The sequence below is a fragment of the Myotis myotis genome, unplaced genomic scaffold, assembly GCF_014108235.1.
Source record: "Myotis myotis isolate mMyoMyo1 unplaced genomic scaffold, mMyoMyo1.p scaffold_m19_p_8, whole genome shotgun sequence".
Taxonomy (NCBI): Eukaryota; Metazoa; Chordata; class Mammalia; order Chiroptera; family Vespertilionidae; genus Myotis; species Myotis myotis.
Genome location: NW_023416390.1, coordinates 55,448,369 through 55,475,681, shown reverse-complemented (window position 1 = coordinate 55,475,681; position 27,313 = coordinate 55,448,369). Strand labels below are relative to the sequence as shown.

The 27,313-nt window shown below is 38.7% G+C and overlaps 1 protein-coding gene across 3 annotated transcripts in view; it reads right to left on the bottom strand.

Annotated features, from left to right (window-relative positions):
* The window catches only part of ITGB6 (integrin subunit beta 6), a 75,711-nt gene extending 51,191 nt beyond the window's left edge, over positions 1–24,520 (bottom strand). Inside the window, exons 1-8 of one of the 3 annotated variants that reach the window (XM_036320521.1) lie at positions 24,401–24,520; positions 23,810–23,885; positions 23,003–23,082; positions 20,005–20,209; positions 19,153–19,399; positions 8,508–8,673; positions 6,766–6,927; positions 3,463–3,558 (exon numbers count right to left, since the gene is read on the bottom strand). In XM_036320521.1, the coding sequence (XP_036176414.1) occupies positions 3,463–3,558; positions 6,766–6,927; positions 8,508–8,673; positions 19,153–19,399; positions 20,005–20,209; positions 23,003–23,082; positions 23,810–23,870 (1,017 nt within the window). In that variant the 5' untranslated portion in view covers positions 23,871–23,885; positions 24,401–24,520. Of the gene's footprint in view, positions 1–3,462; positions 3,559–6,765; positions 6,928–8,507; positions 8,674–19,152; positions 19,400–20,004; positions 20,210–23,002; positions 23,083–23,809; positions 23,886–23,992; positions 24,128–24,400 lie in introns of those variants that run through there. The other 2 variants (XM_036320520.1, XM_036320522.1) reach the window with 2 other exon arrangements.
* Between the last annotated feature and the right edge of the window lie 2,793 nt (positions 24,521–27,313).

The following is a 27,313-nucleotide window of genomic DNA, read 5'->3' as shown; positions in this document are numbered from 1 at the left end:
ACTAAGACTGATGGCAAAGTACTTCTTTCCTCTCTGGTGCCTCTGGGTCAAAGTGAAGGGGAGTGCGATGGGGTAACCCAGGCTGCAGGGATGGCAGTAGCAAGGGTCAGGCCCCCGCTGCTCTTGTACGTGGGCTCCTTCAACTGTGACAGGTATTTGTCACCCAAAACTCCAAGTCCTTATTTAGAAACTTTGACTCCGCTTGAGAAAAGATAAGGTGCTTGCACTGCAATTTTTAAAGAATTCACTCAACAAATACTGAGAATCTACTGTATACGGAGAATTGGCCTAAACAGGTAGATGAGCAAGACTCAGCTTTCTCCTTAAAGAGCTAATAATCGAGGGCTTTTTTCCCCCAGAGAGAAGTCCTGCGGTGGTATAAAAACCTGCTTGGGTGCCCTGTCCCCATGCTTTAGACACATCACTCTGTCCTGATAACCATGGGGATGTCAATTAGTGATCATAGGTGTTACTGACTAAACTGGATGTGTCTATTGCCAATATATCTTGTTTACTTCCCAGGTGCTATGTTTCAACATTGCATCATAAATACCATGTCATATAATAATTATTGTTATTAACTTCACCAAAACTCACACTTTCCAGGCAGATGTAGACATTTTGAAAGATATAGGCCTTTTAAAACCTTGCAAATAATACCAGGTGATTAATAATATAATGTAGTACAGAACACCGATTTAATTGCTTTTTAACTCAGTATCTCACTAGAAAGGAAAGACTGATAAAATTAGATAGTTGGGGTTTAGTAGCCTGATACTATCCTAATGTAAATTAATAGTAAACATTTGAAAACAACAGAGGAGGTTAAGACATTTTTTTTTAAGCTTGGATAATTAAACCCTGCATCAAAATGGTATTTAGCACTAGAATATAATATACTACCTACTGCTCAGTCTATTATCTATCATTATCTTTTGAACCCTGTAATTGGACAAAGAGGAAACTATTCATAATAATCAGTTTGTTCAAAATCATCTGTTTGCTGGAGTCTGGGGGTGCACATTGCAGTCATACTGAACTGAGGTGAAACTGCTTACTCCCTCCTTTCCAATGTTTGTTCATCCCTGTTACCACAAAGTGCAGCAACACTACACACCTGGGCAGTCCAAAGCATCGTACCAAAATTACTGAAAAAAGATAGTCGTTTTTCCCTGCATCCTATGAATGGGCAACATAAGTCTTATTTGCTGCAAGACAGGATGTCATTGAACCTGGCCCATCCCCTGCCAAGGGTGTATCACATAATTATGCTTAACACAGCACTGGGGCAAGCAATCTGTCCTCTGGAATTTCCATTAGATTCAACCAGTTAGTGGCTTTATTAATCCTAGCGCTGGTTTTATTTTTCAGTTATTCTTTGGTAGTTATGTTCCTTCTATTACAGCTATCCAAACATCAAGGTTGCACGGGGTTTCCTGTACACATGTAAATCTAAGAGATTTAAATAGAAAAGCAGCACAGGCCATTATTAGTCTATTTTCAGTTTTCATTATCAATAAAACAAGACATCAGCATTTTCATGCTGTGGGAACCCTTCAGGGAAGTGCAATGATGCTGTCATTATCTTCAGACCAGGCTGCCGCCTGCCCCACTGATGCAAATGCAATGGCGAGTCCAATAAAATTAAAATAAAATCACGAAAGGATTGGAGTCACAGAGTGGGCTGCTGACCTGGTCCCCTGCATGGCTCCCTGAAAATGTCCCTTTGAATTTAGCGGAACCTGGATGGTAAAGACCACAGATCCTGACAGAACATAAATTCGTCTCATAATAACATTAGCAGGCAGTCAAATAAATGTCCTGCTGTTACATTAGAGACAGGCTCTAATCTGGTGTTTTCCATGGAAATGATCATTTTCTTTGCAACGGGAGAACGGAAGATGCAACTAGCTTAAACCCGACAGGTTCTGTTTTGCCATATAATTATTTTTCACCTTCCTCTGTCTTTTAAATAGCAGTTTTGAGGAGCTGTATAAATGAATTGTGAGTTTTAAAGACTATTACCAACATGAGTTATGGGTGTTTATGTTCATGATCATCAGTCGTGTTTCCCTGACTCTCCTTTTAAGAAAAGTTCTTCTTTTTTTGCAACCCCCCTCTCACAACTAAACAGGAGCCCTGGTGTGAAGGAGGTGTTGAGACCCCCAGGGTCCTCTATGCTAGCCTTAAGGATCAAAGGCAGAATAGACTCACTATTGTATTTGTGTATTGCAGCTCTACTACTTAAAACCATTGGCAACAAGTATCACATACTAAAGAGCCCTAAGAAAATGCCCAGATCAGGTGAACCCACGTGGTCTCTGAGAACAAAGGCCTCGAGTAGGCAGCTTGATTGCAGGGGACTTCCTTGGTTTTCAGCAGAAGGCAGTCTCACCTGGAGTACAATACCCTCCTCTCATTAAAAATGCAAGATAGAATCTCCTCCTGACCCTTTCTACGGAACCTGATGCAAGTTCATGGGCTGCGCGGTCCTTAGCAGTGCGTGGCATTTAATCAAAGCCTCTGTGAAATAATCTCAGAGTTTCCTGAGCCCTGTTAAGTCACCAAGCTTGTTAAGAGGCCCTTTCAAACGGAATGGGAGATCAAACTCTGAATTTAGGCGTGTTTGAAGCTTCCGCAGAGAAGTCAGAAACAATTTAATGTACACCTATTTCCTCTGCATTTTCCAGGGCCCAGGCTGCAGACTCTACTTCCCTGTGGCGTTGCTCATTAGGAATAGATCATTTGCTAGTCTCCCATTTCATAGCATGTTGGCACATTGTTTTCCTTAGGCTGAAAAGACACCACAGAAATCTTTTGATTTTGCACAAGCATTTTATAGTTTATGCATTGGTTTCCAAACATTATTTTATCTAATGAAACCATTCTCTTTCTATATGTGGGTGGTGCTTCCATCCCAAAGCTTGAACTGCAGACCGGCTGCTTTATGGGGGAAATAACGTTTTGGCCCAATTTAACAACTTTTTTTTTCAACTTTCACTCCTCACTAGTTTGAATTGTGTCTCTACTTACGTATATTTTTATGTGTCTAATTTGCAAATCTCAGAGAATTTAAAGTCAATTCTCCTCCCATTCTCATAATTTTCTCTGCTTTCTGTTGATTCCTTCCTTATCAGGTGAAGTAGTTCAAAGAAAGACAGACTACTTTTTCATTAGGTAGGTGGTCCCATGCTTGTTGGTCCCCTCTTTCACTTACCTTTTCATTTCCACAACTCTTTCTTCTTTGTTTCACCATAGCTCTGTCCCCCACTCCTCTCTGCACTGCCGTATTTATAATTTAAATTGCAAACAGTAACTGAGTCCACTTTGCCAAGTGTCTGCTTTAGTGGGCACGTGTTAATGATTTTCGAATGGCATCCCCTGTGTTCAGTTCACAGGGTTAATGTTAAAGTTTCGTGTTGAGTAGTGCCCCTGAAAGAATCTCCTGCACTGTTTGCTTACCTCATATAAATGTACTTGTTCTTGGGTTACAGCAAAGATCAGTAACACGTTATTTTGCACCAGTTTGTCAATGAGTTGTCCAATTGTTGGATATTCCTAAAATTAATATAGAGATTTTAAGTATCATCTTAAGAAAAACATGCAAAATAAAGAAAAGAACGTTTCTTTCAGGTATCTTAATGAGTTTGACATTTCAATGCTCGTAGGCATTATTGTATCTGTCGCTCTAAGTAAACAAATACACAATTAGCATTATTTAGTTAATTTGTTTAATAATCATTCCCTAAATCTTATAAATCCAGTGAATCCCTAAATCAGTGCCTGTCCATGACGTATGGTGTATTTATGGTCTGTTACTTCTACGGGAGATCATTTGAAATGTATTTAACAATGAGGAGTGGGCCGTATTTTCACATTTCCTCTTCTAAGAGCCACTTGCCAGCAGTCTGTTAGAGGGGAGAGAGGTAGTTAGTCTATGAAGGATGGAAGTAGGTGGCTCTTATAGCTCTGGAACTGGGCCTGCAATTGCATGAAGTGGGCTGAGGCTGAGGAATGGCACACTACAATTCCCACGTCTGCCAGATTTGAGACGTTCCTATACCAGTTCCTGGGTTTGGTCTTATTGCCTTTTTGATGCCACTAATTAGTTTTAGGGTCCCTGCGATATTTTTACAGGACAGTTGAAAACACATTGCACATCATTCCCAAGTGATAGGATACTTTGTAAAGAAGCTGTTTACTATCAGATCTGAAGATGGCCACTATTTTCCAAGGCTGAAGAACACACTGCACAGTTGCCTCTTACAGTATATGAGTCCAAATGTGGATCATGGAGAAAGAGGAAATGCACGTGAAAGAGAAGTCTGCAAACAATTAAATTAAGAATTTGTCGATGGTTCTGAAGTCAGCCAAAGTGGAGAGACACTGTATACTGGTGTGGGGTGTTCACAGCACTTCAGGTAAATGACCCCACGGCAAATCTGGCTGTGTAATACATGCTTTCCACACCATTTGGATTTTTATTAGTAGATATTGATAAAATCCAGATAATATAAATCTTCCTGGGCCTGACATTTTCAGTTTCCTCGGCTGTTCACCTGCCCAAACCCTGAAGCATGAATTTCTTCAATGATGACCCCTCCTTATCTCCACATGTTCTCAGACTTTTCAACTTCTGTGCATGTGTAGTCAGAATCATACTATGTAGCCCCTTCTAGGTGGGCGAACATGACTTTCTATTTGATCCACATCAATTGGCTTAGTTCCCACACAATTATCTTGTAAGTTCCTCAAAGCCAGGGACCATGTCTTTTTTATTTAATGTTTTATTTTTAAAAAAATATATTTTATTGATTTTTTACAGAGAGGAAGAGAGAGTTGGAGAGTTAGAAACATCGATGAGAGAGAAACATCGATCAGCTGCCTCCTGCACACTCCCTACTGGAGATGTGCCCACAACCAAGGTACATGCCCTTGACTGGAATCAAACCTGGGACCCTTCAGTCCACAGGCTGACACTCTATCCATTGAGCCAAACCAGTTACAGCCAGGAACCATGTCTTATTACTTTATGGTTCCTGGAGCCTGGCCCAGTGCTCAAAGGGCACAAGGAGCTATGTTACAGGCAGACACAGAAATAGTTCATGGCTTCTGTGCATTTGTAGAAACTCAGCAAGAATTAATTGAACATTTATTAGATGAGAAGGTCATATTAAGCAACAGGTAATGTTTGCTTCTATGGTCCTACTTTTTCCAAGATTCTATTAGGGACATTTCAATAATTGCAAAAATGGGGTGTGGGGAGGAACGGACTCACTCTCACAATTTCTTGCTCCTTGTTGGCTAAAAGACAAAATGTGGCTACCCTCATTGACCTTGTAATATGGAAAGGCAGTTTATATGATTAAAGAACATATAAGTGTGGGGAATACTATTGAGCAAAAGTTAGGAGAAAATATTCATGTTGAACTTTAGAAATTTAGGCAAGAAATGGTAGAGATATTTGTGAACCATTAGATTTTTAAAAACTGGCAGCACCATATTAAGCATTTATATGCATTATCTCACTAAATTCTTTTTTTGGAGAATAGTGTTTTTCAATATGAATTAGAATTCTTCCTCTTTCTCTTTCTCTTTCTCATTCTTTCTCTCTCTCTCTCTCTCTCTCTCTCTCTCTCTCTCTCTCTCTCTCTTTCTCTCTCTCTCATTCTCTTTCTCTTTGTCATTCTCTTTCTCTTTCTTATTCTCTTTCTCTTTCTTATTCTCTTTCTCTTTCTCATTCTCTGTCTCATTCTTTCTCTTTCTCATTCTCTTTATCTTTAACTTTTTTCTCTTTCTCTTTCTCTCTACTCCATACAGTTCTACAGCATTGTCACTTTAAGAAGTCACTTAAATTCTCTGTAGCATATTTTTCCAGATATTACTAGTAAATGGGGATAATATAACTTTCTCAGGTTGTTGCTTCATAATTCAATTCTATTTCTTAGTCAGCACGCACTGCGTTCCAGGCACTCCTGGCCCTGAGGAGCACACATTAAATAAACAGAGACAGACATGAGCAAACACATTTCCACATAGTGATGGGCAAGAAGATATCTAGGTATGGGAGCGAGGGAGAGCGACCACTACCTGGCCCAGCAGAGGTCAGAAAGGACCCCCTGGAGCAGCCATAATCAATCTGGGTTTTAAGAATAATTAAGTTTCTCAGCAGCCTAGGATTCTGGTGAGAATTGAATGAGATAATGTACATCAAAGGAACTCTGAAAATTTTACTTTGTTTTACAAAAGTCAAGTATTTTTTTCCTTGCATGTCACCAGCATTTTTTAAATGACAAAAAATACGCCAAATGTGAATACGCACCGAGCAAGCAGTACTTGACTAATTGTTCCCATAGAGCCCTGGTCTGGGAAAGCATGGCCTTATTTAGGGAGCATGCACTGGGCCCATCATTCACAGGAACTCCTGGGGGGTGACTGTTTTCGTCTGAGCCTCCCTTTCTGGGGCTGTGGTTGGGAACAGAATGAACTGACTGTGTTGCTGACCTCTGGCTCTGTGAAAAATTGGGAGGTTCTGGAGTCATCTGGGCTATAGCAAATCCAAACTTCTCACATAACCCCACCACCCACCTGTACTCCTGTGGGGACCCTTGAGGGTGGTGAGGATTGAGACAGGGAAATCTATTCATCTCAAATCAGGAAATGTACTGTGTGCACCAAGTGTGGGTTATTCTATGTCCTCCAGCCATTATTGCTTCATTTGCCTTCTAATAGCCCTGAAAACAGTGTAGAGTGCAGATTACACACCAAGACAGTTGACATGGAGTATTCATTCTTGCTGTCCAGGTGACAGAGCCCATCGTTAGGAATGACGATGCCTGCCAATTTGCTGTCCATTCCAAAATGAGAATCGGCATCGCTCACAAAGACCAGAAGATGGAGGGAGTCGTTCCGCCAGCCGATTTTTTCCTGCAGTGAGAGAGAAACATTTGGATTGCATTGGATAGAGGCAGGCATTTATCGAGAGTGAATCAATTATGATTGGACACATTCAGAATATAACAATTGTATTGCTGGTCTATTTTAGCTGTTTTCATCTATTATGAGTTGATAATATTAATGTATTAAAAACACAAAATTTTTGTGATGTTTGTTTCTTTCTGGATAGCATCTTCAGATGATCTATGCTTCAGAAAAAAATAGTTCCACTATAATCGATATTCAGTTGATCCTAACTTTTACATGGTTATTTTTACTGTCCATTTTCAATGTACCAGAAAAATAAGGGGAGGGAGGTCACAGATTATCCCAAATCCAAGATGAAGCCAAACTAGGCAGAAAACAGCACAAAATGGAACCTGAGTAAGCCTGTTTTATTCAACTGTCACCCAACATTTAAGCACAAATTTCTCTTTCTACTGTATCATCCAAAAATTATAAACGTAATGGAAGGATACGAATTGCTTATCAAAGCATAGCCTCAAGGTACTGCCAATTAAAATGGTCTATTGGCTGTTTCTTAGCAGAACTCTCCCCTTCAGTTAACAGTAGTCCTGGAACTAGTGGGGCAAAAGCTCATCCTGGCTGCACCATCCCTCCTCCTCCTCCTCCTCCTCCTCCTCCTCCTCCTCCTCCTCCTCCTCCTCCTCCTCCTCCTCCTTCCCCTTCCCCTTCTCCTTCTCCTTCCCCTTCCCTCTTCCTCGTTCTTCTCTTCTCCTTCTCTTTCCTTCCCTAATTCCCTGGTCCTCCCATCTTCTAGGAGCTTCAGCCTGTCCATTTCCTGATATTTTCCATGAAAAGCTGTCACCTGAAGACAGGGGAATGATTCTTGTGTATACATTGCTGACTGTCAAGGACAAGTGATGTTCCTGCACTGTTGTAGAGACCGTGTGGCTTTGGGTGCTTATTTTGTTAGTTCAAAACAATATATACCTATTCATATATAGAGATTTATACTGATTTAGGTCATCTTTTCTTTTTTTAAAAAAAATATATATTTTTATTGATTTCAGAGAGGGAAGGAGAGGGAGCGATAGAAACATCAATGATGAGAGAGAATCATTGATCGGCTGCCTCCTGCACGCCTCCCACTGAGAACCAAGCCCGCAACCCAGGCATGTGCCCTTGACTGGAATCGAACCCGAGACACTTCAGTCCCGCAGGCAGATGCTCTATCCACTGAGCCAAGCCAGCTAGGGTAGTCATCTTTACTTTTTAAATGACTTCTGCCTTTTATTTTTTACCATGATTAACTAAAAAACTAATTAATCTAATTTAAATCTTTGAAAATTAATCACATGTGACTTGTAGTAAAATTTCCCCAAGATATCTACAATTTTATTAGGATACCCAAATATTAGGCATAAAACTGCCCATTGTAACATGATTGAATTAAAGATTTTACAGGGATTCTGTTTTAATAAAAATATCAAATGTAGAAATATGGCAATTAAAATAAAGATTAAGTCAGCCAAGCAGTTCAAAGCAGATGTGTCAATAAGAGATGAAATTTGTATTATCAGAGTAAAACACACTTTCCCTCTTCATACCTTACACACAGCAGCTTGCATAATTGCATCAAATCCACCCTCAGGTGTGTCAATATTAGCAGAAATTTTCTGTTTCTTCACAATTTCATTGAATTTTTCAGCATCATTTGTCAATGGCAAAATGTGCTTGAATCCAAATGTAGGTAAGCAGAAGTATGGAATACTACTACAAAAGCAAAATGGGAAAAGATTCTTGATGAAATGTGATATAACACATAATTAATAGATCTAATAGTCTGGCAACATTTGCTTACATGATAATGAATTTTTCTTAAGAGCCTGACTCTATAACTTGGCTATGAGTCTCACTGCTGAGGTTGTTGTTATCATTTCCCACCCACCCCTTCCAAATTAACCATATTAGCTAACACTTAGAGATCACTGTTTCTTACACCGGCTCAAGCTCAGATAATAGGTAATCAGGTGATCAAACTCTCCACTCGTGTGTGTGTGTGTGTGTGTGTGTGTGTGTGTGTGTGTGTGTGTATAATCATTACCTCCTATTGCCTCTCAACTCTCAGCCTTACTACAGGGTGACTCATACTCAATGACAGGTATGAATCACCCTGTAGCAGGGCTGAGAGTGAAACCTTTCTTCTTCCTCCTCTACTCCCTCCTGCACTCCCAGCCCTGCTGCCAATGGCCCAAAAACCAGAGCATGGCTCTTGGTTCTAGATCCCAACTCTACTATGACTGAACAGACTGTTGTGGACCAACCTAGAAATAAAACCACCACTTAATACAGTTTACAAATGGGGAAAATGTCATGTTAGGATATCTGCCCCAAAATATTACAGTAGAACAGAAAAAAGCTAATCATAAATTCAGCCACATCTTATTCAGAAAGCCAGTTAGTAATTGTGCATAAGACTTGGGGCAAGTTACTCAGCAATCTGAGTTTTAGGTTTTCATTTATAGGATGGAGATAATAGTACAGAGCAAACATTCTTAAAGTGAGGCCCCTGGACCACTAGCATGATTATCACTTGTCATAAGTGCAAAATCTGTAGTACTACTCCTGACCTACTGAGTTAGATATGTTAGGGGTGGGCTCAGAAATCTGTGTTATTCTAAAGCTTGAGAAAACTGGTGTAGTAGAGACAAAAGGCATAGCTCCCAGTGAGGTTGTGGTGTGCTGTCTGGGGAGAGCTGGTTGACTCTTATAAGAGCAGCTTTGCAGGTTCAGAAGCCTATCTTATCAACACAGATAGAGCCAGTACATCTTGCAGGGTCAGGCTCCTGTTCACCAAGTTTATCTATCTGAGGTATACAGCCAATCCTCATCATTCATAATTCCATATCTGCAAACTCACCTACTTGCTAAAATTTCTTTGTAACTCCCAAATCAATACTCTCAGTACTTTCTTAGTCATTCATGTGAATGCACAGAGTGGCCAAATAACTGAATCACCTGATACACATGTTCCCAACTGAAGTCAAACAAGGCTTTGTCTTCTTGCTTTAGCTTTCCATGCTATAAACAGGTGTCCTTTCCATGGTCTATTTGGTGCCATGTTTTTTGCATTCTTGTGCTTTTCATTGGTGATTTTGCTGTTTAGATGGGCCCTCAAGTGTGGTGCTGAAGGGCTGTCTAGTGTTCCTAAGTGCACAAGGGTGTGACGTACCTTATGGAGAACGTAAGTGTATTAGATATGCTTTGCTCTAGCATGAGTTATAGCAGTTGTTGGGCTGCTATAACATGTTCAATGTTAATGAATTAGTAATATATATTAAACTAGAGGCCTGGTACACAAAAATTTGTGCACTGGAGGGGGGTCCCTCAGCCTGGCCTTCCCCCTCTCACAGTCTGGGAGTCCTCAGGGGATGTCCTAAGCCACAGTCTGGCCTCCCTCTGTGGGAGGCGACAAGCTGGCTGATCAGGGGAAGGCACCGCCCCCATCACCCCCCCTCCCCTCCCTCCCCCCCCCCCCCCCCCCCCCCCGCTGCTGCTGCCTCTGGCCTCCCTCTGCGAGAAGTGACTGGGCTGATCAGGGGAAGGTGACACCCCCATCACACCTCTGCTGCTGCCACTGCCAGTCACTGCTGCTGCCTGATCCTTGGCCCTCACAGCCACTGTGGCTTGCCTGAGCCTCAAGCAGCTGCTTCAGCTTTGTCCAGAAGGACGTCCAAAAGACATCTACTCTAATTAGAATATTACCTTTTTATTAGTATAGATAGGGTGTTACACACAGAAAACAAAATTATATATTGATCAGTTGGTGAAAAAATGACCTGAGGCTCACAGGAACCTAACCTTGTGTCTCTTCTAGGAGCAATGGTTTAACATTTGCTAATTCAGTGTTCCAGGAGACTACACAGCAAGACTCTTGTGAATAATGAGAATCTATTGTATGTACAAATCAGAATGACTATGGATTTATTCATACAGAGTAATGGAGTTCTACTGAGACCAGAATGCTGCTGTCTGCAAGGGTAGTCATTTTCTTACTATCAGTAGACTTTCACAGAAAGCAGGTCATAATCTGATGTGTCCTCAGGGTTCAGAACAAGGGGAATTGGAGGACCTCAGCACTGACTGGTACAGTTTGAGACGTCTCAATACAACCATCTCCAGAATGGATGCTCCTGGTCACCCCCATTTGTGGTTGGCTAATAAAAGTTTGGGAACCTAGGAAAGCCAATGACACTAGAAATTATAAGTGCCTTGGCTAAGGCCCTTGGATTGAATGTGGCCCATACTTGCATTTGTGATCCCTGTTTCTTCGCCCTCCCCTAACCTACCAATTCTTTTAGTTATGACAGGATACCTGGCCTGGTGGGCCCAGAAGCCAGTCTGTCACTTCCAGAGAACTTTTCATATTTTCTTTCTGATTCATTATATTTAACTTTAGCTCTCAGAGGCAATCTTAAACTCTTATTTTTAATATTTTGCATGAGCTGTCATTGAAATTCTGAAGAGTTGACCACAGATAGTATCTATGGTCCCAAAGAATAATGGTGAGGCTTGAATGAAATAAAATGCGAGAGATACACAGCACAGTGAGCTTTTCCGAATAAGTGCTTCCTAACCATTAGTGTCATTTCTTACATAAATCACTTCACACAGAGTCTACATTTGGCTAATGATATCTCTAGAATCATATATTTTCTCCTGATTAAAATAATAATGTATGTTCACTGAAGAAAATTTGGGTTTTATGTAAAAGTGTAAACAAGAAAATGAAAACATAAATTTTAATGGTTATGAGATGTATCATAGTTTATTTGACCATCTCTATTACTGATAATTTATTTCAGAAACTTTTCAGTAATTAAATAATGTGTGATCCTTTGCAAACTCCAAAAAGCATTACAGATTAGATTAAAACAAGTTTTACAAGTGTGGTGCACAGACCCTCTGACATCCCTAAGATCTTTCAGAGTGTTAAGGTCAAACTCTTTCACAATAACAAAAAATGTTATGTGCCTTTTTCATTGTGTTGACATTTGCGGTGATGATATAAAAGCAACGGTGAGCAGAACTTCTAGTGCCTCAGCACAGATACAGGCTCTAAGCTGTGTAGTTGTTCTTACATTTTCACCAGCAAGCATTTACTAGAATAACTTTTAAAATGCAAGTTTTTACTCGATTGTCCTTGATGGGGCAGTAAAAGTTACTAATTTTATTAAGTCTACACCCTTGAAAACATGTTTAAAAATTTCTTTTTCTGTGTGACCAAGACAGAAATATGCATACAGGATTTTATGCTGCTCACCAAAGTAAATGTTGATAGTAGAAAAGCACTTTTGTGATTGTTTGAGCTAAACTGGTCCCCCTTTTTTAGAGATATAGAATACCATCTTCACCTGAAAGATGCTTGACACACTATTAATCCAACTTAGATATTTGGCAGACATGTTCTTAAAAATGAGAAAAGTGAGGTGTCACTTCAAGGAAAACAACCATTGGTATTTGTTGCAACAGATAAAATTTAAGGTAGTTTGAAAATTAGAATTTTGGAAAACTTTCATCTGCCACCTATGAAATTAATAGCTACCCAATGTATTAAGAAATATCTGATGATATTGATGATGATATTAACAAATGGGATGCTTTTGACATTGTATCATGAAATTTGGAAGATCTGCCTAACTCAGTGAAGCAATGGTTTTCAAAGGATCAAAGCATTTTATTACAAAATCACACACATTAGTAAAAGCCATTCAAAGTGCAAGACAGACCAATGGCTTTTAACATGACAGAATATGAAAAGTTCATTGACATTGTTTCAGATTCCATATTGAAACTAACTTTTATCTCTTGTTTAGTTTGAATGTAGTATCGAAGAAGAATACCCACAGTCATGAGAAAAAGCTGTTAAATGTGTCTCGCTTTTCTAACTATCTATGTGATGTTTGGCTTTCCTCATGGAATTTAAGCAAAACAAAGTATCTCAACAGATCAAACGCAGAAGCAGGTATAAGAATCCAACTGTCTTTTATTAAATCAGATGTTGAGATTTTTAAAAATGTAAAAACAAGGCTAATCTTTTTGTCTTAGAAAAACAGTGTGTTTTTTTTTTGTAAAGATGTGTTATAGTAATATACAATGCATTACTTATTTTAATTATCAAATAAATCAATAACTAATGATTTTTTAATATTTGTTTTCTAACATGCTGAATATTGATAGATATAACCTACACAGTCTGAAGCTCTTGGGGGAAGGTCTTAATTTTTAAGAGTGTAAGAGAGTCCTGAGTTCTAAGTTTGAGAACCACTAGATTAAAATTATTAAAAATACTAAGTGTTGATGAGAGGAAGAAAATTAACACTTTTGAATATTTGTCATGTTCTGAGCTCATTCAGTTCTCACGATTGCCCTAAAAGGTGAATATTTTTATTTCCATTTAAAGGTGAAGAGAGCAAGTTCAAAGAGAGTAAGATTTTGTCCAAGGTTATAATTTAAACCCAGGTCTGAAAAACTCCATGGTCTTCCTCTTACGTCTTATTGCCTTTCTACTAAATAGCATTTTTATTCCATAATTACAAGGTTTGGATTGATCAAAGGATTGACTTTTGTGTTTAGTGTTTGAATTCTTGGTGTGTATATGTATGGGGGAAGGTATCTGGACAAAGAAACTGGGAGAATTTCCACATGTAATGGAAAAGGAAAAAATATAATGTTGCAGCAAAAAAAAAAAACAAAAAACCTTTATATGTAAGTTTAACTAATGGTAATTTTGCCAACAAGAATAAAAGAAACAGTTTAGAAAATAGAAAAAATATTGACCTTTCAAGAGATCTAATATATAATACTCTATTATTGATAGTAGCTGCCATTTACTTAGAGCTTCAAGATCAACCCCAGTACTAAATGTTTCCCTTCATTACCTCCACCAATCCTTAAAACCACTCTGTGATCAGCTGTTATTCCAAACTGAAGCTTTGAGAGGTGAAATCGTTCACTTACGGAGACACTGGGAGTGAGTAGATGAATCTGGACTTATTCTAGGCTGACTCCAAAGCCCATGCTCTTAACCACACTATACCATGTGCCTGCTCCCCGAAGGGTTTCAGCTCCTGGAGGACAGAGCCCAGATCTTTTTTTCCCAGGGATCCCATGCCTAGCACATACTTGGCACATAGTTGGAGCTCAGTAAGTTTTTGTTTAATGGTTGGATGAATAAATAAATGCATGAATGAAATGCAATCAAAGCTATAAAATGCCATACTGCTTTCCTTCTCTAGAAGCCTGATTAAAAACAGGATCTTGTTAATTCAAGATGGTGGGCTGTCAGCTTAGCTGAGCCATTCAATTTTGTTAATTTTAATTTTTTTTTCCTGATAACATTCCATACCTACTGTTCCCTATTGTTATTAAATTTTTAAAAATTAATTTCAGGGAGAGAAAGGGAGAGGGAGAGAGAGATAGAAACATTAATGATGAGAAAGAATAATTGATTGGTTGCCTCCTCCACATCCTCTTCTGGGGATCTAGTCAGCAACCTGGGCATGTGCCCTGACTGGAAATTGAACTGTGACCTCCTGGTTCATGGGTCAACGCTCAACCACTGAGCCAAACCGGTTGGGGTCCTATGGTCATTTTTGTACTTTATGGTACCACATCTGATCTGACCTGTGACAGAAAAAATGATTTTAAACAAACCCCTGGGGCAGAGGTAGCACTTTAATGCTAGATAGAATTGTTCTACTTGACTCTCTACTGAAGCTTGTTGAAGGAGAAAGACATAATATATAGAAATTTTAGACTGGTGCAATATTCTGATTTTTTTTCTAAAAATGCCAAAAGCATTAGAAATGCCTTTATAATAAAGAGTTAGGAGGCTCATAGCACCAAGCTTATTTCCCTTTACAAGCGAATCAAACAATTTATAATGATAATCATAACTTATTTATTATACAGCATTTTTGAGGATACAAATCATTATATCTCTATAGAAATCTGTTCAGTGTTGCAGGAATTGATAGATGTCACTCAGTATCCATTCTTTTTTTCTTCTCTACTAACAAAATTCTGATTCTGTTTGGGGTAGCAATGTGCTTCCTTTGCAGCTAGCTGTGGCTATGTAACTAAGTCCTGGCCAAGGATACACAAGTGTAAGGAGTTCTTAAATTTTCTGGCAAAACTCTTTAAATTGAGGAAATAAAATCATTATTCATTTGTAACTTTAAAAAATATTACCAAACAAGGAATAGAAGGAAACTTCCCTGATCTGATAAAGGGAATCAAAAACAATAACAACAGCAACAACAACAACAAAAACAACCACTAGGTAACAACATACTTAAAGGTGAAATGTTGAAACTTTCCTCTTAAGATCACAGGCAAGATGAAGGGCAGCTTCTATCCGTTTCTACTTAAAATTGTACAAGAGATGCTAGCCAGCATGAAAGGCAAGAAAAAGAAAGAAGAGGAACAAATATTGGAGAGAAAGAAGTTGTTATTCACAGATGACCAATTATGTACATAGAAAATCCTAAGGAATCTACAAAAAATCAGACTAGAACCTATAAGAAAATATATCAAGGTTGCAGGATACAAAGTGAATATGCAAAATCAATTGCATTTGTATATGTTATCAACAAACAATTAGAAAATAAAATTTAAAAATTAACTTTAACAACAGCATTCAAAAGCCCATAGCAATAAATCAGCAAAGGATGCATAGGATTTTATCCTGAAAATGACAAAATATTGCTGAGAGAAATGAGACAAGATCTAAATGAATGGAAATATATGTCATGTGCAATTATTGGAATATCCGATGTACATTCTGCCCGAATTGGCCTGTGCAATTCTAATCAAAATCTCAGCATATTTTTTTAAGGAGTTGACAAGCTGATTCTAAAGTTACTATGGAAATGCAAAAGATGTAGAATAGCCAAAACAAAGGAACAACAAAGTTGGACTTGCACTCCAGATTTCCAGACTTTTTTTTTTAATATTTTATTGGTTTTTTACAGAGAGGAAGGGAGAAGGGAGAAGGATAGAGAGTAAGAAACATCGATGAGAGAGAAACATCAATCAGCTGCCTCCTGCACACCCCTCCCTGGGGATATGCCCGCAACAAAGGTACATGCCCTTGACCGGAATCGAACCTGGGACCGTTCAGTCCGCAGGCCGGTGCTCTATCCACTGAGCCAAACCGGTTAGGACCAGATTTCCAGACTTTTTATAAAGCTACAGTAATAAAGATTTATAAGGCATTAGGGTTACATGACTGTATTCAAAGGATCAATGGAACAGAATAGAGTTCCCAGAATTAGACTCACACATACTCAGTCTATTGCCCTTTTTCAAAGGCATCAAGATCATTCAATGGGGAAAGGAAAATCTTGGGTAACAAATAGTTCTAGATATTTGCATGGAAACATAGGCCTTTTTCCTCATTCAAATAAAAGCACATATTTGAGGTCATAGTCATAACTGCAAGAGCTTCAATGGAAAAGCTTCTAAAAGAAAACATAGCAAGCATCTTTGTGACATTGGGGTTCACAAAAATTTCTTAGGACACAAAAGGAACTAAGCAGGCAGGTAACTAATTGTACATCTCAAGAAAATAACTGGTGTCATTAGATTCTCTTATATCATTCCTGAGAGGATTAAATTAAGCATCCAAGGAAGTTAAAGTAAAGCCAACTCTCTTTGCACAAACTTCATGATTTTCATGCTTTCACGATCTTTTGAACTTCAGTAATGATTTAAAAAAAAAAATACAATTTTTTATTGTATGAAAACAAAGAACTAACCGTTACATAAAAGATTGATAAATTGTACTTTATCCAAACTAAAAACTTTTGCATGACCACAGGCATTGCTAGAAAAATAAAAATACAATCCATAGACTGAGTGAAAATATTTTCAAAACAGATAAAGAACTTTGATAAAGAACTTTTATCCAGAATGTATAAAGAACATATACAGTAGAATGTTAAGAAGATAATCTAATTTTTTAAAGTCGGCAAAATATTTGAAATAATACCTCACAAAATAAGATATAAGAATGGCAAATAGCCGAAACCGGTTTGGCTCAGTGGATAGAGCGTCGGCCTGCGGACTGAGGGGTCCCAGGTTCGATTCCGGTCAGGGGCATGTACCTGGGTTGCGGGCACATCCCCAGTGGGAGGTGTGCAGGAGGCAGCTGATCGATGTTTCTCTCTCATCGATGTTTCTGGCTCTCTGTCTCTCTCCCTTCCTCTCTGTAAAAAATCAATAAAATATATTTAAAAAAAAAAAAAAAAAAAGAATGGCAAATAAAGACATGAAAAGATGCTCAACATTATTTGTCGTTAAGAAAATGCAATTTAAGCTACAATGAGGTACACACTTATTTGAATGGCTAAAATTAAGGAGACTGACTACACCAAGTATTAGCAAGGATTTTGAATAACATTGCTGATGGAAATGCACATCCACTTTGGAAAATAATTTGATAGTTTCTTAAAAAATTAAAACTATACGTATCCCATTTAGCAATTCCAATTCTGGTTATCTACCCAAGAAAAATAAAAAGTCCATCTATCCAAAGAAAGAATTATATGCAAGTGATCGTAACAACATCTTTCATGATAGCCAAAATAATGGGTAACAATCCAAAATAATGTCCATTAATGGAAGAATGAATAAGCAAAGTATATAGTAAATCCATATAATGGACTATTACTTAAAACAAAAAGGATCAAACTAATGAGAAACACAAAATCATGGATGAATCTCAAAAACATTATTTTGAGCAAAAGAAGGCAAACACAGAAGGCTATACTTCATTACTTTATTTATTAAAAAAAAAAATCCCAAAATAGGAAAAACCTATCTAAATTACAGGAACCAAAAAGTGGTTGCCTCTGATGAACTAGAACTGAATGTAATGAGGCCCAAGGAAGTTTCTGAGTTGATGAAAATGTTCTATATCATGTTTTAGGTAGTGAGTATATTGGTATACTCAATTGTCAAACCTCATCAAACTGAACATTTTTGATGTGTGCATTGTAGTTTATGTCAATTATATGACAAAAAAGGAAGTGGGGACAGACACCATCTCTGATACATGAATGCAAACACAACAACTCCCAAGAGTTACAATCAGTAATGAATTCCTTTCATGGTCAAATTATTTTGGGTTATGTCAGATTCTAGTTGGAAATCATACTGAAATGTCTTGAAGTGATATTATTAATCTTGTTTGTCTTTTACAGAGATGGATGCCTGGGTGCATACAAGTATTAAAAGTCAATGGAGGCTTGGAAAGTTATTTCATATATGCCATATTTATGGCAGTAAAAGGCTTGGCTTTGGAGCAACCCAGATCTTAGTACAAATCCCTGATTAGTCATGTGGCCTTGGGGAAATTCCTAAACTCTCAGAGCCTCTGTTACTTCCTCCAAATAGGGATAAAAGAATCTGCTTTGACTTGCTGTTATTATGAAGACTGAAGGGTGTCATTTATGTAAAACCTTCAGCATATGGCCTGGCACTAACCAAATGATAGCTCTTTTTCATTAGAAGGATATGAAATAATTTTATTTGGAACATGTCATTGACTCTATAGGTAAACCATCACAAAGCAGTTCGCCTTCAACCATCACCACCTGCATAATACATTATTTTAATTGCTGGTTAAAGCATATTATAATGGAGTCACCACCCAATTTTCTACTGAATTACGTAGCAGTGAAGGCTATAAAGGCCTTCTCCAAGCAGTAAGAGAAATCCACATTTCCCAAAGTATGTCAGAGGAAGCTGCAAAACATGCTATTTTGGCAGAAGTCATTATAGTGGAGACTCTGAGAACATGTGGGTTACTGTCAAATGGCCACAGAAAGTGGTGATCATTTAGAATAGATAGTCTCAAATGGGCTGGGGATGGGCACATAGCGGAAGTGGTGAGTGGAACCCATAGCGAAAGACTTGGTCCCCATGTCTGCAGAACACAGAGCCGAATTTGCCATATTTTGACCTACACAGGGCGACAGATGCTGCAAGGACCCAAGGCTAGAACCATGTATTAAGATGACTTTCCCTTGGTTCTGAACAACCCAGGCAACTGAGAGAGCTGCTGAGATCTAACCAGACAGGAGGGAAATGCCAGGGAGTTAGCAAGCTCCTGCCAACTGCAGCTCAGAGCGGGGCTATCTCTACAGTAAATCAGTGTTCAAAGATTCCAGAGAATCATTTACTTACCTGCAAGGGTTGGCGATTTCTTCTGGCGTTGTTTTCATAAAAGGGGAGACGGGTTTTTCCACAAAGGAGCCAAAGCCCAGTCTAAAGTTGCTAGTTAATTTAGACATCTCCTTGGAAAGCAGGGAACCCAGCTCTTTGATTGTGTTGAGGTCATCATCCATGGAGGCCGAGAGGTCCATGAGGTAATACAAGTCCACTGGGTAATCCTCCGTCTGGCGGACTTGCACTTGCACAGTCTGCTCACCACCTGCAAATACCCCGCAAGAACAGCGAGCCCATAAATATGCATTGAGACATGTTTGTGACTGGCCAATCACTGGGCTGGCTGCCTATTTCATTTCAATAAGAAGTTACTGAAGATACTAAAGATTTCATAAACTATGTGGCAAAGTTTATAAATGAATGAGCCCATGGTAATCTTTCAGCAGTGTGTTTAGAGCTCCTGGAGGAGGTAAGAGTTAGGATATTTTATATCTCCTTGGGAGAACTAGCATCCATTTAGATGGGAGATAAGCTGATTCTTTTTTTGTATTTTTAGAAAAGGAGAGCAAAATGAAAAGGAGTTTAAAGCTACGTTACAACTCTTGAAGAAATGTGAGGGAAACCTTAACAACATTTGAGCAATTCAAATGGCTCCTATTAGATAAGGCTTTTTATAGTGACACATTTGGAGTACAAGTGACCAATATGAATAAAGAAAAGCAGTTCTCTATTTCCTTAAGAATGAGAAAAGGAAATAATAAACAATTGTATTGTAATATGTGGTACAAGGTATCTGAGCAGAACAGTGATATTACCATGTGATCTTAGATATTTTTACGTGATCTAATGCTCATGTCAATCATAACATACCTGGTCTCAATTTAAGAATCAAGCTTTGAGGTGCAATCTGAACAATGTCAGAACTATTTTTCTGTCTGCCTACACTGAGAGGCTTATTTGTAAGTATTTCTACTTGGGAGACAGGGTTTTCGATGAAGTTTTCTTGACATCCTTTAGCTAGAAGATTTGCTTGAGTATCACACCTTTCACCAACTCCAGGTAGCTGGGTAAAATTCTAAAAAAGAAAAACAATAAAAAGAAAAAGACAAATCTATATTTTTGTAAGATACAATTTTATTTTGCTTGCTTTACTAGTTAGGCATCTTGCCATACTCAGAATGTCATATCCCTGCTATTGATTGTATGTCTAAAATTAAGTTATAGCAGAATAACCAGAGAATTCTGCCACTAAAATTCTGAGTAAAATTGCATTCTTCTTTTTATTATATTCAAGTGAATTTACCTAACAATTTGTTTTGGTTGTATAAAATGCTTATTTTTCAAATTTCCTTTGCTATGCCCAGAAACGTGAGACAGATGAGTCAGATAATGCAGTAGCTATCATTTGTGATAGATTCACAGATGACCTGGAGGATTGTGGGATCCTAGGATTGTCCCGGTTCTCAGTGTGTCAAATGCCAAATCCAGTGACCTTTTTCTGTGGATTCCTACATTGCTTTAGCTAGCTCTGTCCTGGTTTAATACATGGATGCATCGCCCTTATGTTACAGTAGTACTTCATTAAAGTTAACCTCTTGGGGACTTTAAACTCAGTGTCTTAAAGTATTCAATTTAAGATCTTTTAGAACTTTTTCCAAGATTTGGAAGGGGGAAATGAAATGAAAGAGAATAGAGTGCTTTTCTATATAAGACTCGGGAATTTCCCAGTAGTTCTGATTCAGCCGAGTAGCAGGAGGCAGTGAGATGAGTGTTTCCAGGAAGACATGTGGCCAGGGATTCCCAGGAAAAAGGCGGAAGGAGTGAAAGGATAAATACTTGTCTTACCTGGAAAGAACTTGTGAGGCTCTAAGCAGTCAAACTTGAGGCCCATTGACTCTCATGCTTGGAAAGAAGCAAACCAGTGCTCATATTGTTGTTCTCGTGCCTTAGAATTCTAAACCACTCTTGCTGTTTCACCAGCTAGGAAACTTTCCTTCTGAAATTGATTTTTGAGACTGTAATTCGTTCTATATCAGTCAAGCCTGTGCATATTTGAGGCACCAGGCTACGGGTAGCAAACTAACTTTCTGTGATGTATCCAAGGTAAACAGTGGCTGGACAAGGCCTCGCAACCCTTCTCAACATGTCACTGCTACCACCTATAATTACTATCTTTGCCAAAAGACTAGAGCGGGTATTAATCATAGAAGCTATTCTTCTATATGTTCTAAGAAGAAGCCTAATTTACTTTTTGTTCCAAATGCCTCAGCTGATATAACTGCTACCATTAGAGTAATCTTTTAGAATAATCTGGCCTTAAAATTTGACAATAACTGACTACCAAGTATCATCCCCAGGTAAAGCTATCAGTAGTAACTTACGAAGCTCTCTTAAATGAGTGCTAAAAGATGCATTGAAATAAAAATTCCAGAGTGAACAGTTTGTTAGACTGATTTGTTGTTTTACGTCTCTGGTAGGAAGCTAATATTGTCTTTTTCAGGGAGTCAATATAAAAAAAATGTGGGTTTTCCCTTCTTTGTATATTCTCAAACCTACTCTTCATACATGAGCTCAAAAAGGCATAATTCTGGGTGCTGGGTGTAAAAGGTAAAGGGATTAAGCAAAACACACACACACACACACACACACACACACACACGCACACACACACACGCACACACACACACGCGCGCACACACACATCTCATAGACACAGACAACAGTACGGTGATAACCAGAGGGAAAGGGGAATGGGAGAAGGTAGGAGAGGGTCAGAGGGGGATATGGTGATGGAAGAAAACTTGATTCACAATACAATAGACTCATGATGTATTATAGAATTGTACCCCTGAAACCTATATAATTCTACTAACAAATATCACCCCAATAAACTTAATACAAAGAAGAAAAGAAAAAGTATAATTCCCTCGCACTGCACTTTTGTTTGTGCCTCATCAGTCACAAACAAAAGGTAGGGGGCGTGAGCTGGGTTTTCGTTCTGGGGTCCCTGAAGCCCTCCTCCACGGGTAAGCATTCAGCCTGGGAGGCGTGTTGAACAGTTCTAGCCTGGTCTGAGTGAGGGGTCCAGGTTGGTTCCCCTTGAGCATGCTACCAGTCCTTGCTGAACTTGGCATTAGTATGTTTTGATTTGTGTTTAGATTCTCTTTATGAGGTTCAGTAGTGCAGTGTTCTAAATCCAGAAAAAGCTAAGCAGATTTTTTTTGATGTTCTTATCAAGAATCATTTATAGGTTGCTCTCTAGTGTCACAGGAGGCAGTGACTCAGGCTGGCTTATAATACATTCCCTAGTCCTTGTACTACTTCCACATACTTTTCCATTTGAACAGATAAGGAATGCTATTTTGGGCTTGGTCATTGTGGTACAGTCACCAAGCTCATGAAAATGTAATGTTTAAAAGAACTGGGTAATGTCTGAATAGTAAAGTTTAACCCAAATCTAGAATACTTCTCTTAGAATCTCACAATGATTCAGAATGGATCCCGGTTCACAGGTGGACTACAATTATGGTACTGAAGTCAAATATATATTTAACATTAGAAAATACCATCTCCATGACCTCTGATGGCATTTGGCCGGTGAACAGTTAGAATTGGCTTTAATATAAGGGGGGGAATCAGGTGAAATAACGGACCCCGAGTTAAATATTTTTCTGAATAATTTGACATTCACTTCCTCTGCAAATTGCTTTTGAAAGTAATCACAGCAATGACTACTTTGATCCATCTACTAATGCTTACATTTTCCCTCTAACCCCACAGAGAGCAGGACACAGTCAGCACATCACTGAAGGCATTAACGTAAGTGTAACTGAGGCTTTTACAATCACATTGAGGTCATTTGTTTTACCTCCTGAGAGCACCAGGCACACTGAGGTCCAATGAGCAAACAGTCTCCGCAGGTCTCTGCACCTCCCATGGCACAGCCACCTGTGTTTAAACCCAGCAAGACACAGGGATTCAGCACTCTCTCAGTCACTCCACTTTCCAGGCTTATGGCTCTTAAAGTACTTGAACGAAACAATAGCCAAGTTTATTTTTGTCTTCACAGATCAGTCCTCAAAATGTTACCAATTGATAAAGTTTATATTTGACATCAACCACATTGAAAATATGTATGTCTTATTATCCCAAAATGATCATTCTCTTTATTCTTAAAATAGGAAATATTCCAATGTTCACAAATATAAAATTATCATTCACTGTTCTCATTCATTATTATCCACTTTAATTTTAAAAAAATATTTGCACCTATTTAAAATACTTCTCTCTTAAATGTACTATAGTTTTAGTTTTTAAATAAATCCCTGTTCTCTCTCAAGGTCATTACTCTTGTTGTATTAAAAAGAAAACCCAGCTAGTACAGTTAACAAAATGGTTGTCACAAATGTATTAAGAAGTCCTATTGTGTAGTAATGCTGTTTAATTCTCCTCATTAAAGTGCCCATGCAACCTTTGTATTTATTTACTTTACGCCTAGAGCATACGCTGTGGAACAGTCCTGTGTCTGCCTGTAATTTGTTAAAGTGTTCGCTCAATGGCAAGAAAGCAATCAAACCGGTTAAATAAAAAATGACTTCAGATCGCGTTTCTGAACCAAATGACAGGTTTGTCAAGCATACCACGAAAGCAATATATCGGAGAGCTCAGGTCTTACCTTGTACGTGATCGTGCCTTCCTAGAAATAGAAAGAACAGGCAAAGCAGTTCAATCCCCATTCGTTTCAGTTCTCGCTGTGCAAACAGATTAAAAAATGAATTACCTTCAGCGTTACAAGACCAAAGCTGAACATCGTTAAAGTCTTTTTTCCTCAAAGTGTAAAATGTTGAATACTACTTACACTGCTTTGAAAAGAAACTTGAGATGTAAATAAAAAAGTTTTCATTAAGACAAATGAAAACAGAGGCTACCTGGACAGGTAAAGAAGAAAAGCTGTGCTTAAGAGCAACTTCAACATGATTTACTTCCTTGTTCTCCTTATAAGGAAAGCAGGTGTACAATCACCAAGAAGGTGGAGAAATTCATTCAGTAGAAATTTTTGTGTAATTTCTATTAGTCTCTCTGCATCCTAGAGAAAGTCAATACCTTCAGAGAAATATTGATCAGTGAAATGTCAAAAGAGCAATTGAAATGTTTTAAAGTTGTTTCTAAAATAATTTTAAAGAAAAACAGTAAAGATGATAAATAAAACACAAATCTGTAAGTTATAGGTAAGAAGGGTTTAAAAAATTGAGCTAAAGAAAAATACCTGAGATTTTTGTATTCCATTTTAAATCCTTTGCAGAGAATTGAAATAAATTCTGAAAAATAGAAACCATTTCACAGTCAATTTAGAAGGCAGGCTAAGGAAAGCAAAACATTGTGCTCCCTTGTTTTTCACATTGGATGGAAGATACTTTTTTATATAAGTATAGAAATCTTATTTTTAAAACAATATTTTAAATAAATATAATAAAATCAAATTAGACCAGAATTAGTCTCAAAATAACAATAGTGGAAACTGAAACATTGATGCCCAAGATTCTGAGTCATTCCTGATAGGAACCAAGTGCTCTTGGTTGTGTACTGTCCCAGCTTCTAGCTCAACCCGTGTAGCATAGGTGGTATTTATTTGTTGAACAACATAGTGACAAATTTAAAATTCATACAAGCCATGGCTAAATTCATGAGGCTGATTCATATATTTTCCTAATGTATTCAAGAGGATGTTTTTGCGCCTAGCTGGCATGGCTCAGTGGTTGACTGTTGACCTTTGAACTGGGAGGTCATGATTCAAGTCCCAGTGGAAGCATATGCCGGGCTGTGGGTTCAGTTCCCAGTGTGGGGCGTGCAGGAGGCAGCTGATCAATGATACGCTCTCATTATTGATGTTTCTATCTCTCTCTCCTTCTCCCTTCCTTTCTGAAATCAATAAAAATATACATTTTTTTTTTAAAAAAAAGAGGACATTTTGGATGTGTAGAGACTACAAACAAGTAATAATAAAATATTCACTTTCTCTCCAAACTGAACTTAGGCTTCTTTGTGGCTTATGTTCTGGGAAGAGGGTGGAGCAGATGGGGGGCGGCGGTGAAAGGGGCTGTTCTAACACATGGTGAAGGAAGATGATTTGACTTTGGGTGGTGGGTGCACAGTGCAATATACAGATCTTATAACATAGAAATCCACACCTGAAACCTATATGATCCTATTAACCAATGTCACCCCAATAAATTTAATTTTTTAAAGTGTATTTCTAAGCAAGCACATGAAACCTATGAAAAGAGGAAAACTAATTACAGGTTCTTCTCAGAAGGCTTTGTTCATTTTGAACTCTATCATACACAAGAACCTGGAAGAACATGGCAACAATCCTGTAGAGAGAACACAGAATTATGAAAGAGTTGGAAGTATGCCTTTTGGGAGAAAAATACAGTTCTATGAATTAAATTGATTTGGCTTAAAGAAGAAAGATTGTTACACAAGTTATCTGTGTCCCTGATATTGCCTCCATTTTTCTATCTAGTATTAGGTTTCATTCATTGATTCATCCAACAAATATTTATTGAACATCTACTTTGTGCCAAGGATTGTTCTAGAAGAAGCCAAGTAAACAAAGCCAAGCTCTTGAGACATAAAACATATATTCCAGGCTGGGGAGCAGTAGTAGAGAGACAGATTCTTAAAATCAGGCAGTGATAAGGCTATGAAAATTATAAAACTGGGTAAAAGGAAAGAGGGATAGGAAGGGTGAGTTACTTCATTTAGGATAGTCAGGGAGGATTTCTCTGCTCAATTGACACCTAACAGATCCCTAAATGACTTGGGCAACAAAGTGCAAAGGCCCTGAGACAGCCTCGTGCTGAGCATTTCCAAGGACAGTGGAGGGCAAGACGAGAGACAGAGTAATCAAATGAGGTTAGATCGAGAGGCAGAGATCAGATTGTATATAGTCTTGACCGTGAATTTTATTTTAAATGTGATATATCCCACTGTCAGACCATCTCCAACTGGGTGCAGGCAGCAACAACAAGGTCCCCAGGGAACTCCAGACACTCAGTGTGACCCTGTTGCTAAACTGGGGACCTTGTACTATTCCAGGTACAGAATTCCATCCAGTCCCGAAATAACAAAGGCACTGCTTTATTTGCTCTCCAGCCCAGTTGCAGCCCCTCCCCCACATCCAAGCCTTTGCACCCACCATTTGTGTTGCCTGGAGGCTCTTGCCTTCTTATTCCTCTCACTTGACTAACTCAACTCACCATGTAGGTCTCAGTGTAGACGTTACTGGGACTTCCCCCACACAGAACGTCATGGTGTCTCTAGGCTTCTCTTCCAGGAGGCTTTCCCCAAGCTAGCCCTTGTCACTGTCCTTGTAAGTGTCTACATCCTGGCCTCTCCCCCCTTCCCCCGCCCCCCACTAGGCTGTAAGGTCTTTTAAGGCATTTATTTATTCAACACCCATCTATTGCATTTTTACTTGGTATCAGGCAGGACTGTCTTAGTTATCTTTGTATTCCCAGCAAGCAGCATAATGCTTGTACTTTGTAAGTATTCAATTACTATTTATCACATATGTGGATGAATTTTAAGTCTTCATTATCTACAATTTTGCCTACGATACTCCATTAATATTAAGTTTATAAGTGATTAAATGAATAGCTGGTTTTCGACGGTACGTAATGCAATCAGGAGAGGGAAAAGGTGCTTCCCACTTGGGTGGTGATGAAAGCTTAAAATGCAGGGTGGAGAAAAGCAGCTGGATTTAAGAGAAAATACAGAGTACAGCAATGCTACAATTAAACATCCACCCACAGTGTTTTCCCCTTGGCACCACGCTGGATAATTTGTACCAGCTAAAAGGCACAGGGGAAACGTTCTTGCTTCCTGAAGATGTGATGCCTGGTGCCCTCTCCTGGAAAGTACCTGCCCCTGCCCCTATTGTTCCAGGAGCGGCCAGCACCCCAGCACTGGAAGAAAAACTGTGTCCCCTTAGCCAAGCCAACCACATTAATTACCTCAGTTTCTGTATATGGATGGAACTTGAGCTAGAAAATGCAGACCAAAATCAGGGGTTTGGTCATGGGGGCTGAAGCTGGCTGAGAGAGGACGTGAGTTTAGAGGGAACATAGTGCTTCAGGGGCGAGGCAGTGTTGGGAGGAATATGCAGCTACAAGGAGAC